The sequence below is a fragment of the Neoarius graeffei genome, chromosome 1 (assembly GCF_027579695.1).
Source record: "Neoarius graeffei isolate fNeoGra1 chromosome 1, fNeoGra1.pri, whole genome shotgun sequence".
NCBI lineage: Eukaryota > Metazoa > Chordata > Actinopteri > Siluriformes > Ariidae > Neoarius > Neoarius graeffei.
The window spans coordinates 45,907,597-45,919,629 of NC_083569.1; the positions used below are offsets into that span (position 1 = coordinate 45,907,597).

The 12,033-nt window shown below is 41.7% G+C and overlaps 1 protein-coding gene across 3 annotated transcripts in view; it reads right to left on the reverse strand.

Annotated features, from left to right (window-relative positions):
* The window catches only part of smarcd3a (SWI/SNF related, matrix associated, actin dependent regulator of chromatin, subfamily d, member 3a), a 96,785-nt gene that overhangs the window by 53,112 nt on the left and 31,640 nt on the right, over positions 1–12,033 (reverse strand). For 2 of the 3 annotated variants that reach the window (XM_060932691.1, XM_060932676.1), the window contains exons 1-2: positions 11,218–11,428; positions 1,195–1,382 (exon numbers count right to left, since the gene is read on the reverse strand). In XM_060932691.1, the coding sequence (XP_060788674.1) occupies positions 1,195–1,382; positions 11,218–11,295 (266 nt within the window). In that variant the 5' untranslated portion in view covers positions 11,296–11,428. Of the gene's footprint in view, positions 1–1,194; positions 1,383–11,217; positions 11,429–12,033 lie in introns of those variants that run through there. The other variant, XM_060932685.1, reaches the window with a different exon arrangement.

The window sequence follows — 12,033 nt, forward strand, 5'->3', positions numbered from 1 at the left end:
TTTCACAGAAAAGCTATTGAGCTATAGGATAAGTAGTTACTGAAAGAGCGGGTAATGGCTGGGTAAAACCATGGTCAAGAACGTACAGGGATCAGGGAATAGTATGTGCCTTTATTAACTGGACAGTCCTAGACAGTCCTTGACCACTTAGTCTCAAAAGGACTTTGATTGGTCTGTGTGTTATGAGGGATTTTTTTCCCTTAACTACAATGGCCTAGTGGTTAGTGCATCCGCCTCTTGACGGGGAGGTTGCACGTTCTACTCGTGGTCGGGTCATACCAAAGACCATCATAAAAATGGTACCTACTACCATCTGGCAAGGCATGCTGCAATACAGATGCGAGTGGGGAAGTCAAACTCATGCGGTTACCAGAGGACTAGCTCCCCACTGTAACCCTAGCTGTATCGGAGAGAGGCTGAGGGCTATGGAAACAGAGGTCGATGCTGCACCCATACGCCTTAAAGAGCTAGTTAGTACTGGGACAGGAAAGAGCCTGGAAAGACCAGATTCTGGCATGAGAGGGACTTTGGCAGTGATTTAAAAAAAATTAAATTTAAAAAACCAAACCAACCAAACAAACAAAAAAACTATAGTTACAAGTTAGCGGTACAAAAAAAACCCCAAAACCTCACATCAAGAGGGCAATGAAATAACACTTTTTTGGAGCAGCTTGTGATGGTTTGGGTGATTTTTTTTTTCCTACATGCTGAGCCTGGCTTAAATAATACTCCTCTTGAACTGAAGAAGACATGAATTCTACACCAACAGATGATGATGATGCAAATGGAAGATAAATTTTGGCTTTACTTTTTTATGTACTAAAATGAAATGTCACCTACAATACTAGATGCACCTGTTGTAACCACTAAAGTACTAATGCTCATTCTGGTCACTAGATGGTGCAGGAATAGAAAAGGACAAATGGAAAATGAGGTCAATATCAGACGAGGCTACAATCATCACAAAACTGCGAAAGCTGCCAACATACTATCAGGCCTCTTGTTCTTTTCATATCGGCAATGTCAAGTCTGATGAGAACTGATTATACCTACTCATCCGACCTCAGATTTAAAAAAAAGAAAAAAGAAGAACCTTGTTTAGACAAAGGTGAGACACTGTTTAGTTTGTTCTAAGCATGGAGTGTAATAATGTTGTGCTTTGTAGAATCAGGAAATACTAGACATAGTGCTTACTTTCTTGGCCGGTTCTGGACGGCTGGGGCTTGCACCGGTGGAGTGGTGGTGGGTCGTTTGCGGTTTGGGTCCAGTGGAGGGTTGGGCATCCCCGGCCGAATCGGGGGTGTTCCTCCATACGGAGGGCCAGGTGGACCCATAGGGGCACCTTGATGGGGCATCCGGGCCCCTGAGGTCATACCTGGACGCTGTGGGGAAAGAAACAGCAAGTCACTGAATGAGAACCATCAATGAACTACCAATGTATGTATGTACAGTATCAGTCAAAAGTTTGGACACACCTTCGAATTCAATACTTTTTCTTTATTCTTAAGTAAAAAAGACATTTCAGGTGGTGCAGTGGTTAGCACTGTCGCCTCACAGCAAGAAGGTCCGGGTTCGAGCCCCGTGGCCGGCGAGGGCCTTTCTGTGTGGAGTTTGCATGTTCTCCCCGTGTCCGCGTGGGTTTCCTCCGGGTGCTCCGGTTTCCCCCACAGTCCAAAGACATGCAGGTTAGGTTAACTGGTGACTCTAAATTGAGCGTAGGTGTGAATGTGAGTGTGAATGGTTGTCTGTGTCCATGTGTCAGCCCTGTGATGACCTGGCGACTTGTCCAGGGTGTACCCCGCCTTTCGCCCGTAGTCAGCTGGGATAGGCTCCAGCTTGCCTGCGACCTGTAGAACAGGATAAAGCGGCTAGAGATAATGAGATGAGATGAGACGAGATATTTCAGGTCAAGTAATGATGGTGTCATTTCTCTTTACTTAGCTGAGCAGTTCTTGACATAATCTATATGGATTACTATAGTTGTGGAATAGGGCTATTTACTGTATGTTTATTGTTTACTATTGACTGTTTGATCTCAGAAGCATTAAGAGGGCAAGAAATTGCACTAATTAACTTTTGACGAAGCACAACTGTTAACTGAAAAGCATTCCAGGTGACGACCTCATGAAGCTGGTTAGGTAATGCCACTAGTGTGTAAAGTGTCTTCAAGGTAAACGCTGGCTACTTTGAAGAATCTAAAATATGAAACGTATTTTGTTTTTTAACATTTTTTTTGTTTACTACATAATTACATATATGTTCCATGTTATTTTATAATTTTGATGTCTTCAGTATTGTTCTACAATGTAGAAAATAGTCAAAATACAAAAAAAAAAAAAAAACAATGAATGAGTATGGGTGTCCAAACTTGTATGTGACTGGTACTGTATGCTATTTGAATATTCAATTGGTGAAAGGTTATCTGAATATTCAGATCATGCATGCCTGCTACAATAAAATATTGGAACATAAGTGCACATATGTGTGTGTGTGTGTGTGTGTGTGTGTGTGTGTGTGTGTGTGTGTGTATATAAAATGCTTAATTTCGTTGGTGCCCTGTGAGCGCTGTGGAGTGGAGTCATGTATTCCCGTTCCACTACTGAGCACTGATCTAGGCCACGGCCTCACACACCTGTGCTTGTCATTTCAGAAGCAACAGCTGCAGCAAAACTGAAGCAGGATCACACGACAGCTTAAGCAAAGTCAGACTGGTGCCACAAAGCAACTGAACAAGCACACTGCCGTTTCATTGTGTGATCAGCTCAGCGCATGTTTTTAGGATTTTTAGTCATGCACATATGCACAAATTTAGCACCCTATAAAATCCTTTTTCTTTTTGGGAGAACCTTTAAAGTTTCTGTGTAAAAATTTCCAAACAGAACTCCTTATGAAAGCCTTAGCCAAGTGTGCAAACTTGAGATAATCTATACTATGGCCTATCCAGGAATTGTAGTCAGAATATGAAGCAGGGCTCAAGACACAGGGAGCTTGATAACATAAGAAAACATGAACACGAAACACCAGAGTCTATGTAGACAAACTAACTAACATGGAACAGGTGAACACAGTCAGGGAGTCAGCCCAACGACAGGATGTGGGCGGCACGGTGGTGTAGTGGTTTGCACTGTTGCCTCACAGCAAGAAGGTTCTGGGTTCAAGCCTAGTGGCCGACGGGGGCCTTTCTGTGTGGAGTGTGCATGTTCTCCGTGTGGGATTACCTTACAGTCCAAAGACATGCGGTTAGGTTAATATGAGTTTGGGCTGAAGTGCCTTTGAGCAAGGGCACCTAACCCATAACTGCTCCCCAGGTGCTGTGGCATAGCTGCCCACTGCTCTGGGTATGTATGTGTTCACTGATTCCGATGGGTTAAATGAAGAGGTTAAATTTCACTGTGTGCTTAAGTCTGTGCTTGAGTGTACGTGTGACAAATCTTGGCTTCTTCTTAAAAAAAAAAAAAATAGAACCAAAAGAGAATGAGGAATTAGTAACACCTGCACATTCATGCAGTTATCATGTGGCAGCAGCACAAGACAAAAAAATCACGCAGGTACAGCTCACGAGCATCAGTTAATGTTCACATCAAACATGTCAACAAATGCATTAAAAAAAAACTACTGAAATGCTTAAAAACTATTTTCCTCAGGAAGGGATTTGGATATTTAGCCCTCTATGGTGCATAATATCATTAAATGATTCAAGGAATCTGGAGGAATTTTGGTGCGTTAAAGTGCAAGGGCGAAAGCCTAATCTGAACACCCGTGATCGCCGATCCCTCAGATGGCACTGCATCAAGAACAGTCATTCGTCTATAGCTGATATAACCACATGGGCTCGGGATTAACTTTGGCAAACCTTTATCAAGCACTACAATACACGGTATTTTTACTTTACTCTTTCAGTTTTCTCTCTCATTCAGTCGTTCGTCTTTAGTATGTGCTTTATCCTGGTCAGGGTCATGATCGTGTCAGAAGCTGTCACTGTGCAGTGGATGGGATGCCATTATTAGTGCCGAAACCCTCAGTAACGCTTTAACCTCCTAGGGCTTAGCGGTCACATGCGTGGACAGCACTTTATGGAAATTCGGAACAAGAATCCACATATGTGGACATACTTTTTCTCTAAAAGTACATCTTATCAAAAGATGATGCTTAGTTTTTATTCTAATCAGGTTCTAATAAGCCCAAATAGCAAAGAGAAACAAAAAATGCATGTAAAAAAAAAACAGCTTGGGCCTTAGGAGGTTAAAGTAATCCTCAGTTATCCAGAAAGATGATTTTGGTTTAGAAACACGACATTATTTTTGCAGTTCATGATAGAAGAACCATCAGTGGTCCTATTTCTTTCTGAAACATGAAAAGTCACCTACACAATAGCTGTTTCAAAATATTGAATGGTTGAATTAGTCACTTATGACTCATACAGCAGCTCAAAGTCACTGGAATTCGTAGGATGTCAAGAGAAGCTGTGAAAACATTTGGAACTGAAGCCAAAGCTCATAGCTCCTGTGCTGTCCATAGTGCACTTCTGCCAGACATGGTGCAGGACCCTCCTGGCCTGACCTGTTCACCCTTCCCAAAGTAGGACGAACCCCAGGGTTTCCGGGGTCAGTCCAATCCCACTGCTTGTGGGAGGGCAAGGAGCAATGGGACGTGAACATGTGGACACAGCATGAAGTGGCAACAACTCTCAAGGTCGCAGCGGAAGTTTGAGGCACAGAGGGAGGTTGGACCTTGCATCAGGAACAGCACCGGGCTGCCACTGATGGCTCATTACAGAAATAGCACTAATGATGAAGCACCACTCACGCATGCTCTTCAGTTTTCTTTTCAGGGATAAACTCAACCAGGAATTGGGGGAAGAATGTCAATAATTGCTGTTGACTTCTACCAAACTGAATATGTATGTTATATGCTGCTGATCTGTTAAGTTAATTTAGTTTCTATAGTCTTGATCAATTACATTACCCTTAACTGGAACATATGAAAATATGAATTTGTAGATCATTCCTAACGTCACTTCATTAAAGCTTGATGACCTTTCGATTTCATAAAATCGGTGAAATTTAGTTCCCTCTGAAATTTGGTCATTGTGATAGACTACCGTTCAAAAGTTTGGGGTCACTTTGAAATGTCCTTATTTCTGAAAGAAAAGCACTGTTCTTTTCAATGAAGATCACTTTAAACTAATCAGAAATGCACTCTATACATTGCTAATGTGCTAAATGACTATTCTAGCTGCAAATGTCTGGTTTTTGGTGCAATATCTCCATAGGTGTATAGAGGCCCATTTCCAGCAACTCTCACTCCAGTGTTCTAATGGTACAATGTGTTTGCTCATTGCCTCAGAAGGCTAATGGATGATTAGAAAACCCTTGTACAATCATGTTAGCACAGCTGAAAACAGTTGAGCTCTTTAGAGAAGCTATAAAACTGACCTTCCTTTGAGCAGATTGAGTTTCTGGAGCATCACATTTGTGGGGTCGATTAAATGCTCAAAATGGCCAGAAAAATGTCTTGACTATATTTTCTATTCATTTTACAACTTATGGTGGTAAATAAAAGTGTGACTTTTCATGGAAAACACAAAATTGTCTGGGTGACCCCAAACTTTTGAACGGTAGTGTATATGTTTATTTCTGTAACGTCTAAACAAAAAAACAGACCATTCTGTGGCTGGGAAGTTATTTCATTTGAGGGGATTCCCGAGCAAATAATGTGCATGAAATCGTTCGCTTAGTGCAGTCAAGCACACAGAGGAAGTCTGTGTGCACATGCGCAGGTTTACCTTCTTCTTCTTCTTCTTCTTCTTCCTTTGGGTTTTATGGCAGCTGGCATCCATCCAGTGTTGCATTACTACCATCAACAGGTTTACTTTGACTGTGCACTGACCATTCCATCATTCTGTCACTAAACGAACAGCTGATCACACCGAGGTGCTCGCTGACTGCCGATATTTATTAGTTTGGTCCTGCGTTTCCTTTCCTTCGCAACATAACATCTTTTCTTCTCGCTTTCTGTTACTGTAGTCGGTCTTTCACATTTCATTCGCACACTCACGTCCTCCATTTTTCTCTCCTGTTTCAAATTTGCATCCCACAATGCCTTGCACGAACGGGAAAAGCTCACCACGTGATGCATGACGTAGTATCTTGAATTGGGTCATGGTGAAGCAAGAAAAAATAGCGGAGAATTTAGGGCCACATGGCCCTAAATTCGTTAACTGTTCTATTAAAAATAAATAAATACTAATAAAATTGAAAATCTGTGATTCGAATTCAGTAGCTTTCGGTCCACAAAACAAAAATAACTTGGTGTCAGGGAAAATTCTTTTTATGACCTAAACTTGAAAAATCTGGAAGGCAGTCTAGCTTTAAACAGATGTTTCAGAGTCATTTCCAACCTATGGCACCATGACATACAACTATGAGTTTAATAATAGTTAATGTGTAAAAAAAAAATTATATTATTTAACACTGAATAGGAGAAAAAAAACTGTTGCTAAAAACATTTTAAAAAGTGTTAAAAATATATCACAACACCCTCAATCTCCCCTCATCTCATTATCTGTAGCCACTTTATCCTGTTCTACAGGGTCGCAGGCAAGCTGGAGCCTGTCCCAGCTGACTACGGGCGAAAGGCGGGGTACACCCTGGACAAGTCGCCAGGTCATCACAGGGCTGACACATAGACACAGACAACCATTCACACTCACATTCACACCTACGGTCAATTTAGAGTCACCAGTTAACCTAACCTGCATGTCTTTGGACTGTGGGGGAAACCGGAGCACCCGGAGGAAACCCACGCGGACACGGGGAGAACATGCAAACTCCACACAGAAAGGCCTTCGCTGGCCACGGGGCTCGAACCCGGACCTTCTTGCTGTGAGGCGACAGCGCTAACCACTACACCACCATGCCGCCCCACTGATATATCATATCAATATTTAAATAATATTGGCTGGCATTGAGTGGTATATCAGATATATTCCGTTCAGTTAGCATGATACTGAACAAGTCAAAGATGAGTTCAATATCATGCTAGCTGAATGGAATGTATCTGATATACCACGAAAAAAAAGCCAATATTATTATTATTGTTATTATTATACACGTTCCTTTCAGGTGTTCAACATGTCTTTCTCTCTCAAAATCTTCTGTATTTAACAAAGCAAACCTGGCGGCCATGTTTGTTTACAAATTGTCACAGTCGCTCGCTAGCACGGAAATTTTACGTCTCCAATGTGTGATGTCATGTTGTCTTGACAACCATGCAATATCATAAACCATATTCAACGCTCATTCTCCATTGGGTAGAGTGACATAATACATGTAGGATAAGCAATATGCTAACAATATTGCATGCTGTCAAACTGAATGAATGAAACCCGCTAGAAGGGAATAGAACTCGTCTTTATTCCATGGAAAAAATGTCCTGTATGTATAATAATATATATCATATTGCCCATCTCTGCATATAACCAGACCAAAAAAAAAAAAACCCACTCAACACTTTTGAAAGACTTGTTCTCCCATGCTACCTTAAAGCAAAGTCTCAGACTGCCTGGAAGGTGACAACTGAAAAGAAAGTGAAGTTGGACGTGTAAGGCACTCGTCCAATTTAAATGGTTATTAGTAAATGCTTGTCATGTGTTTGCAATTGTAGTTCGCATATGAGTGCACATAATTTGAGAACGGGCATTTGCATTTGCATTTTCGCGCACAGCCGCTTGCCAAATCTAGAATGGAAAATCAAGGTCTTAACGAGTATGAACCTGGCATAGCAATGAGAGTAATAACAATGCCTTCATTTGTAAATGCATGTCTTTGTCGTCAAGCTGCAGCTCTGCTTACATTGAAAAGCTTTTGTAATCATGTCTCCGGTCGCAATTTCGCTCGTCAGCAAGGTACACCGGTAAATCAGATGTTATGTGTGTGTGAGAGGGTGACATATTCATGCAGGGTGCAGCTTTAGGAGGAAGTGTGAAAAGTTATGAAAGAATACATAACCTGAACTAGAAGGGCACTCGGTAGAGTGCACAACTCCGCCAAGCCATTTATTATCAACATCCAAATCAAATCACTTGAACCTAGTATAATACAAAGCTGTGTACCAAATTTAATCAAAATCCATTCACTGATTTTTGAGTTACTCTGGGAACAGACCAAAAAAATAATAATTCTGGATCTTCATACATACTCAGATTTTCATCAAAATCTAATCAATTGTTCCTTGGCCCATGGCTCACCTTTCCTCAAAATGTAATCAAAATCCATTCACTACATTTTGAGTTACATTGGGAACAGACAAACAAATGGAGGTGAAAACACAACCTCCTCCAACAAAGCTGACGGATGTAGCTATACTGCAGTGTAAGTGTAATACAGTGGGGCAAAAAAGTATTTAGTCAGTCACCAATTGTGCAAGTTCTCCCACTTAAAAAGATGAGAGAGGCCTGTAATTTTCATCATAGGTATACCTCAACTATGAGAGACAAAATGAGAAAAAAAAAATCCAGAAAATCACATTGTCTGATTTTTAAAGAATTTATTTGCAAATTATGGTGGAAAATAAGTATTTGGTCAATAACAAAAGTTCATCTCAATACTTTGTTATATACCCTTTGTTGGCAATGACAGAGGTCAAAAGTTTTCTGTAAGTCTTCACAAGGTTTTCACACACTGTTGCTGGTATTTTGGCCCATTCGTCCATGCAGATCTCCTCTAGAGCAGTCATGTTTTGGGGCTGTCGCTGGGCAACACGGACTTTCAACTCCCTCCAAAGATTTTCTATGGGGTTGAGATCTGGAGACTGGCTAGGCCACTCCAGGACCTTGAAATGCTTCTTACAAAGCCACTCCTTCATTGCCCGGGCAGTGTGTTTGGGATCATTGTCATGCTGAAAGACCCAGCCACATTTCATCTTCAATGCCCTTGCTGATGGAAGGAGGTTTTCACTCAAAATCTCACGATACATGGCCCCATTCATTCTTTCCTTTACACGGATCAGTCGTCCTGGTCCCTTTGCAGAAAAACAGCCCCAAAGCATGATGTTTCCACCCCCATGCTTCACAGTAGGTATGGTGTTCTTTGGATGCAACTCAGCATTCTTTCTCCTCCAAACATGACAAGTTGAGTTTTTACCAAAAAGTTCTATTTTGATTTCATCTGACCATATGACATTCTCCCAATCCTCTTCTGGATCATCCAAATGCTCTCTAGCAAACTTCAGACGGGCCTGGACATGTACTGGCTTAAGCAGGGGGACACGTCTGGCACTGCAGGATTTGAGTCCCTGGCGGCGTAGTGTGTTACTGATGGTAGCCTTTGTTACTTTGGTCCCAGCTCTCTGCAGGTCATTCACTAGGTCCCCCCATGTGGTTCTGGGATTTTTGCTCACCGTTCTTGTGATCATTTTGACCCCACGGGGTGAGATCTCGTGTGGAGTCCCAGATCGAGGGAGATTATCAGTGGTCTTGTATGTCTTCCATTTTCTAATAATTGCTCCCACAGTTGATTTCTTCACACCAAGCTGCTTACCTATTGCAGATTCAGTCTTCCCAGCCTGGTGCAGGTCTACAATTTTGTTTCTGGTGTCCTTTGACAGCTCTTTGGTCTTGGCCATAGTGGAGTTTGGAGTGTGACTGTTTGAGGTTGTGGACAGGTGTCTTTTATACTGATAACGAGTTCAAACAGGTGCCATTAATACAGGTAACGAGTGGAGGACAGAGGAGCCTCTTAAAGAAGAAGTTACAGGTCTGTGAGAGCCAGAAATCTTGCTTGTTTGTAGGTGACCAAATACTTATTTTACCGAGGAATTTACCAATTAATTCATTAAAAATCCTACAATGTGATTTCCTGGATTCTTTCCCCCCATTCTGTCTCTCATAGTTGAAGTGTACCTATGATGAAAATTACAGGCCTCTCTCATCTTTTTAAGTGGGAGAACTTGCACAATTGGTGGCTGACTAAATACTTTTTTGCCCCACTGTATATTGGTGTTTATGACAGACAATTTATCAAACTTATCTAACCAGCCAAGAAACAAGTGCCCTTGACGCTTCACTTATTTTCTTCAATACTTTTTTTTTTTTTGCTCAAACATTTCGCAAAATTAAGGGATATCCTCAGTCCTTCACTAGAAAGTCTCACTCACTGCATTTACTTCATGATTGTATCTTGATGGCGAAAAAAGAAAATATATTGGAAACAGTACTACAAAAGAATTTGTACATTGCCGGACATGAAAATGCAAAACCTGGCTGAATTGAAATTGTTTCAAATTATGCGCACTGACAAATAAATTAACATTTCTAATTAGCACCAGAATCTGAATAAACCTTGGATTGTGCTGCTGCCACAAAAGTGTACAAATTGCACAATGATTCATTCAGCGACGGCACAGGCAGCTTGATCGTAAGCCGGCTGAGAACTCTCAGTGGAAAAGTTTACGCTCGGAGCAGACTAAACACAGGAGGTGCAGTCTGCCGGGCGAAACCAGAAACCTCTCTGTTAAGTGGCGTGAGGCCTGGCTCGCGCTCTCCTAATATCTAGTCCTGGCTGAACTTTCACATGCAATGATTCACTGTTCTGATCCTTTTCTCTGATGAGATTATTCTCATGGCGTTAGAAATTCATTTGGGGACTTGTCAAGAAAATAAGTGGGAAAACCCACAAACTCTAGAAAATGGAAAATGCTGGAATTTCACAGCTGTCTTCACTTCAGAGTTTGTGATCCACACTACAAAAGATAACACAAAGAACAAACCACAAATACTTAACAGAATACTAAGCAAGCAGTTTCGATTAAAATGATTTAAAAAAAAAACCCACAGCATATTGATGAATTACACAGACATTCTTCAAGACTTTACTGTCAGCGGTACAGAATGCAAGTGATCTAACGACTAAATTAGTATAAAACTAGCGTCTGTAACCGAATCAGTTTCTGCCCACTTCTCCAACACTTCTTCACAGTGACCTGCACCAGCAGCTGTTCCTCACTGCTCCTCCTCCTTCTTCTCATCCTCACTCCTCTGTTTCAATCCCTTCAAAAGAGTCTAAATGAAACCTCTGCATCGCAATACTCCCAGTCCTGTGCCTGTCTCCAGAATGCATTCACATACTTATGCAGCATGTACTCTTTCTCTCTCTCTCTCTCTCTCTCTCTCTCTCTCACACACACACACACACACACAAGCTAAGCTGGCTTGCTCACCACTCCATGGACGAGAAACTCGAACAGTTTACTCTTGGTAGCTTTGCGAGCGCCGCCAGTAGAATCCTCCGTAGCCATTGTGTGGAAGCCCCCTTTTCCTTCACCCCCTGATTTTTCTTTTGTTGTCTGTATTACTAGCTTGCTCTGTCCGTCCGCCTCCCCTTCTATCCGCTCCACATTCCCTCTCCTCCAAAAGAGAGCGCTCTTGCCCTCCTTCACTCTCCCTCTCTATCTCCTCTCCTAAACGTTCCCTCACACTCCTCTCTCTCTCTCTCTCTCTCTCTCAAAGCATGTTAGTGTGTGGCCAAAGTCCTGCCTCCTATTCCATTCTCTCTCTCTCTTTCCCTCCCTCTTTTTTTTAACATAGCTCCCTCTCACATTCTGAAGGTAGAGAGATACTGGGGGCCTGACAAGTGGGCTATTGCTGGCCGAAAAACATAGGACTACTAAAATATCATGTTGTACTGTACGTGTCTTAATTCAGAAATGCGAACGATCCGATACTGTTCAGTGTCACGATTGGGATGTTTTAAAAATTCCCTGGTGTCCTCTATGAAATGGGTTTTGGTGTCCAGTAGCTCTATAACAATATCAACTCTCGTGTGCGTTATTTAAATACTGTATAACTTGACAACAGACTTGGAGTACTCGAGTCCGACTCGTGCCCTAATTTTAAGGACTCATGACTTGACTTGAGCACTGATGACTCGGACTCAAATTGGAGACGAGGATTCGGATTTTTTCTTTATTTTTTGTAACATGTCATAATAATTTGGCATAAGATATTTATATCTACATTAATTTTTATACTAATTT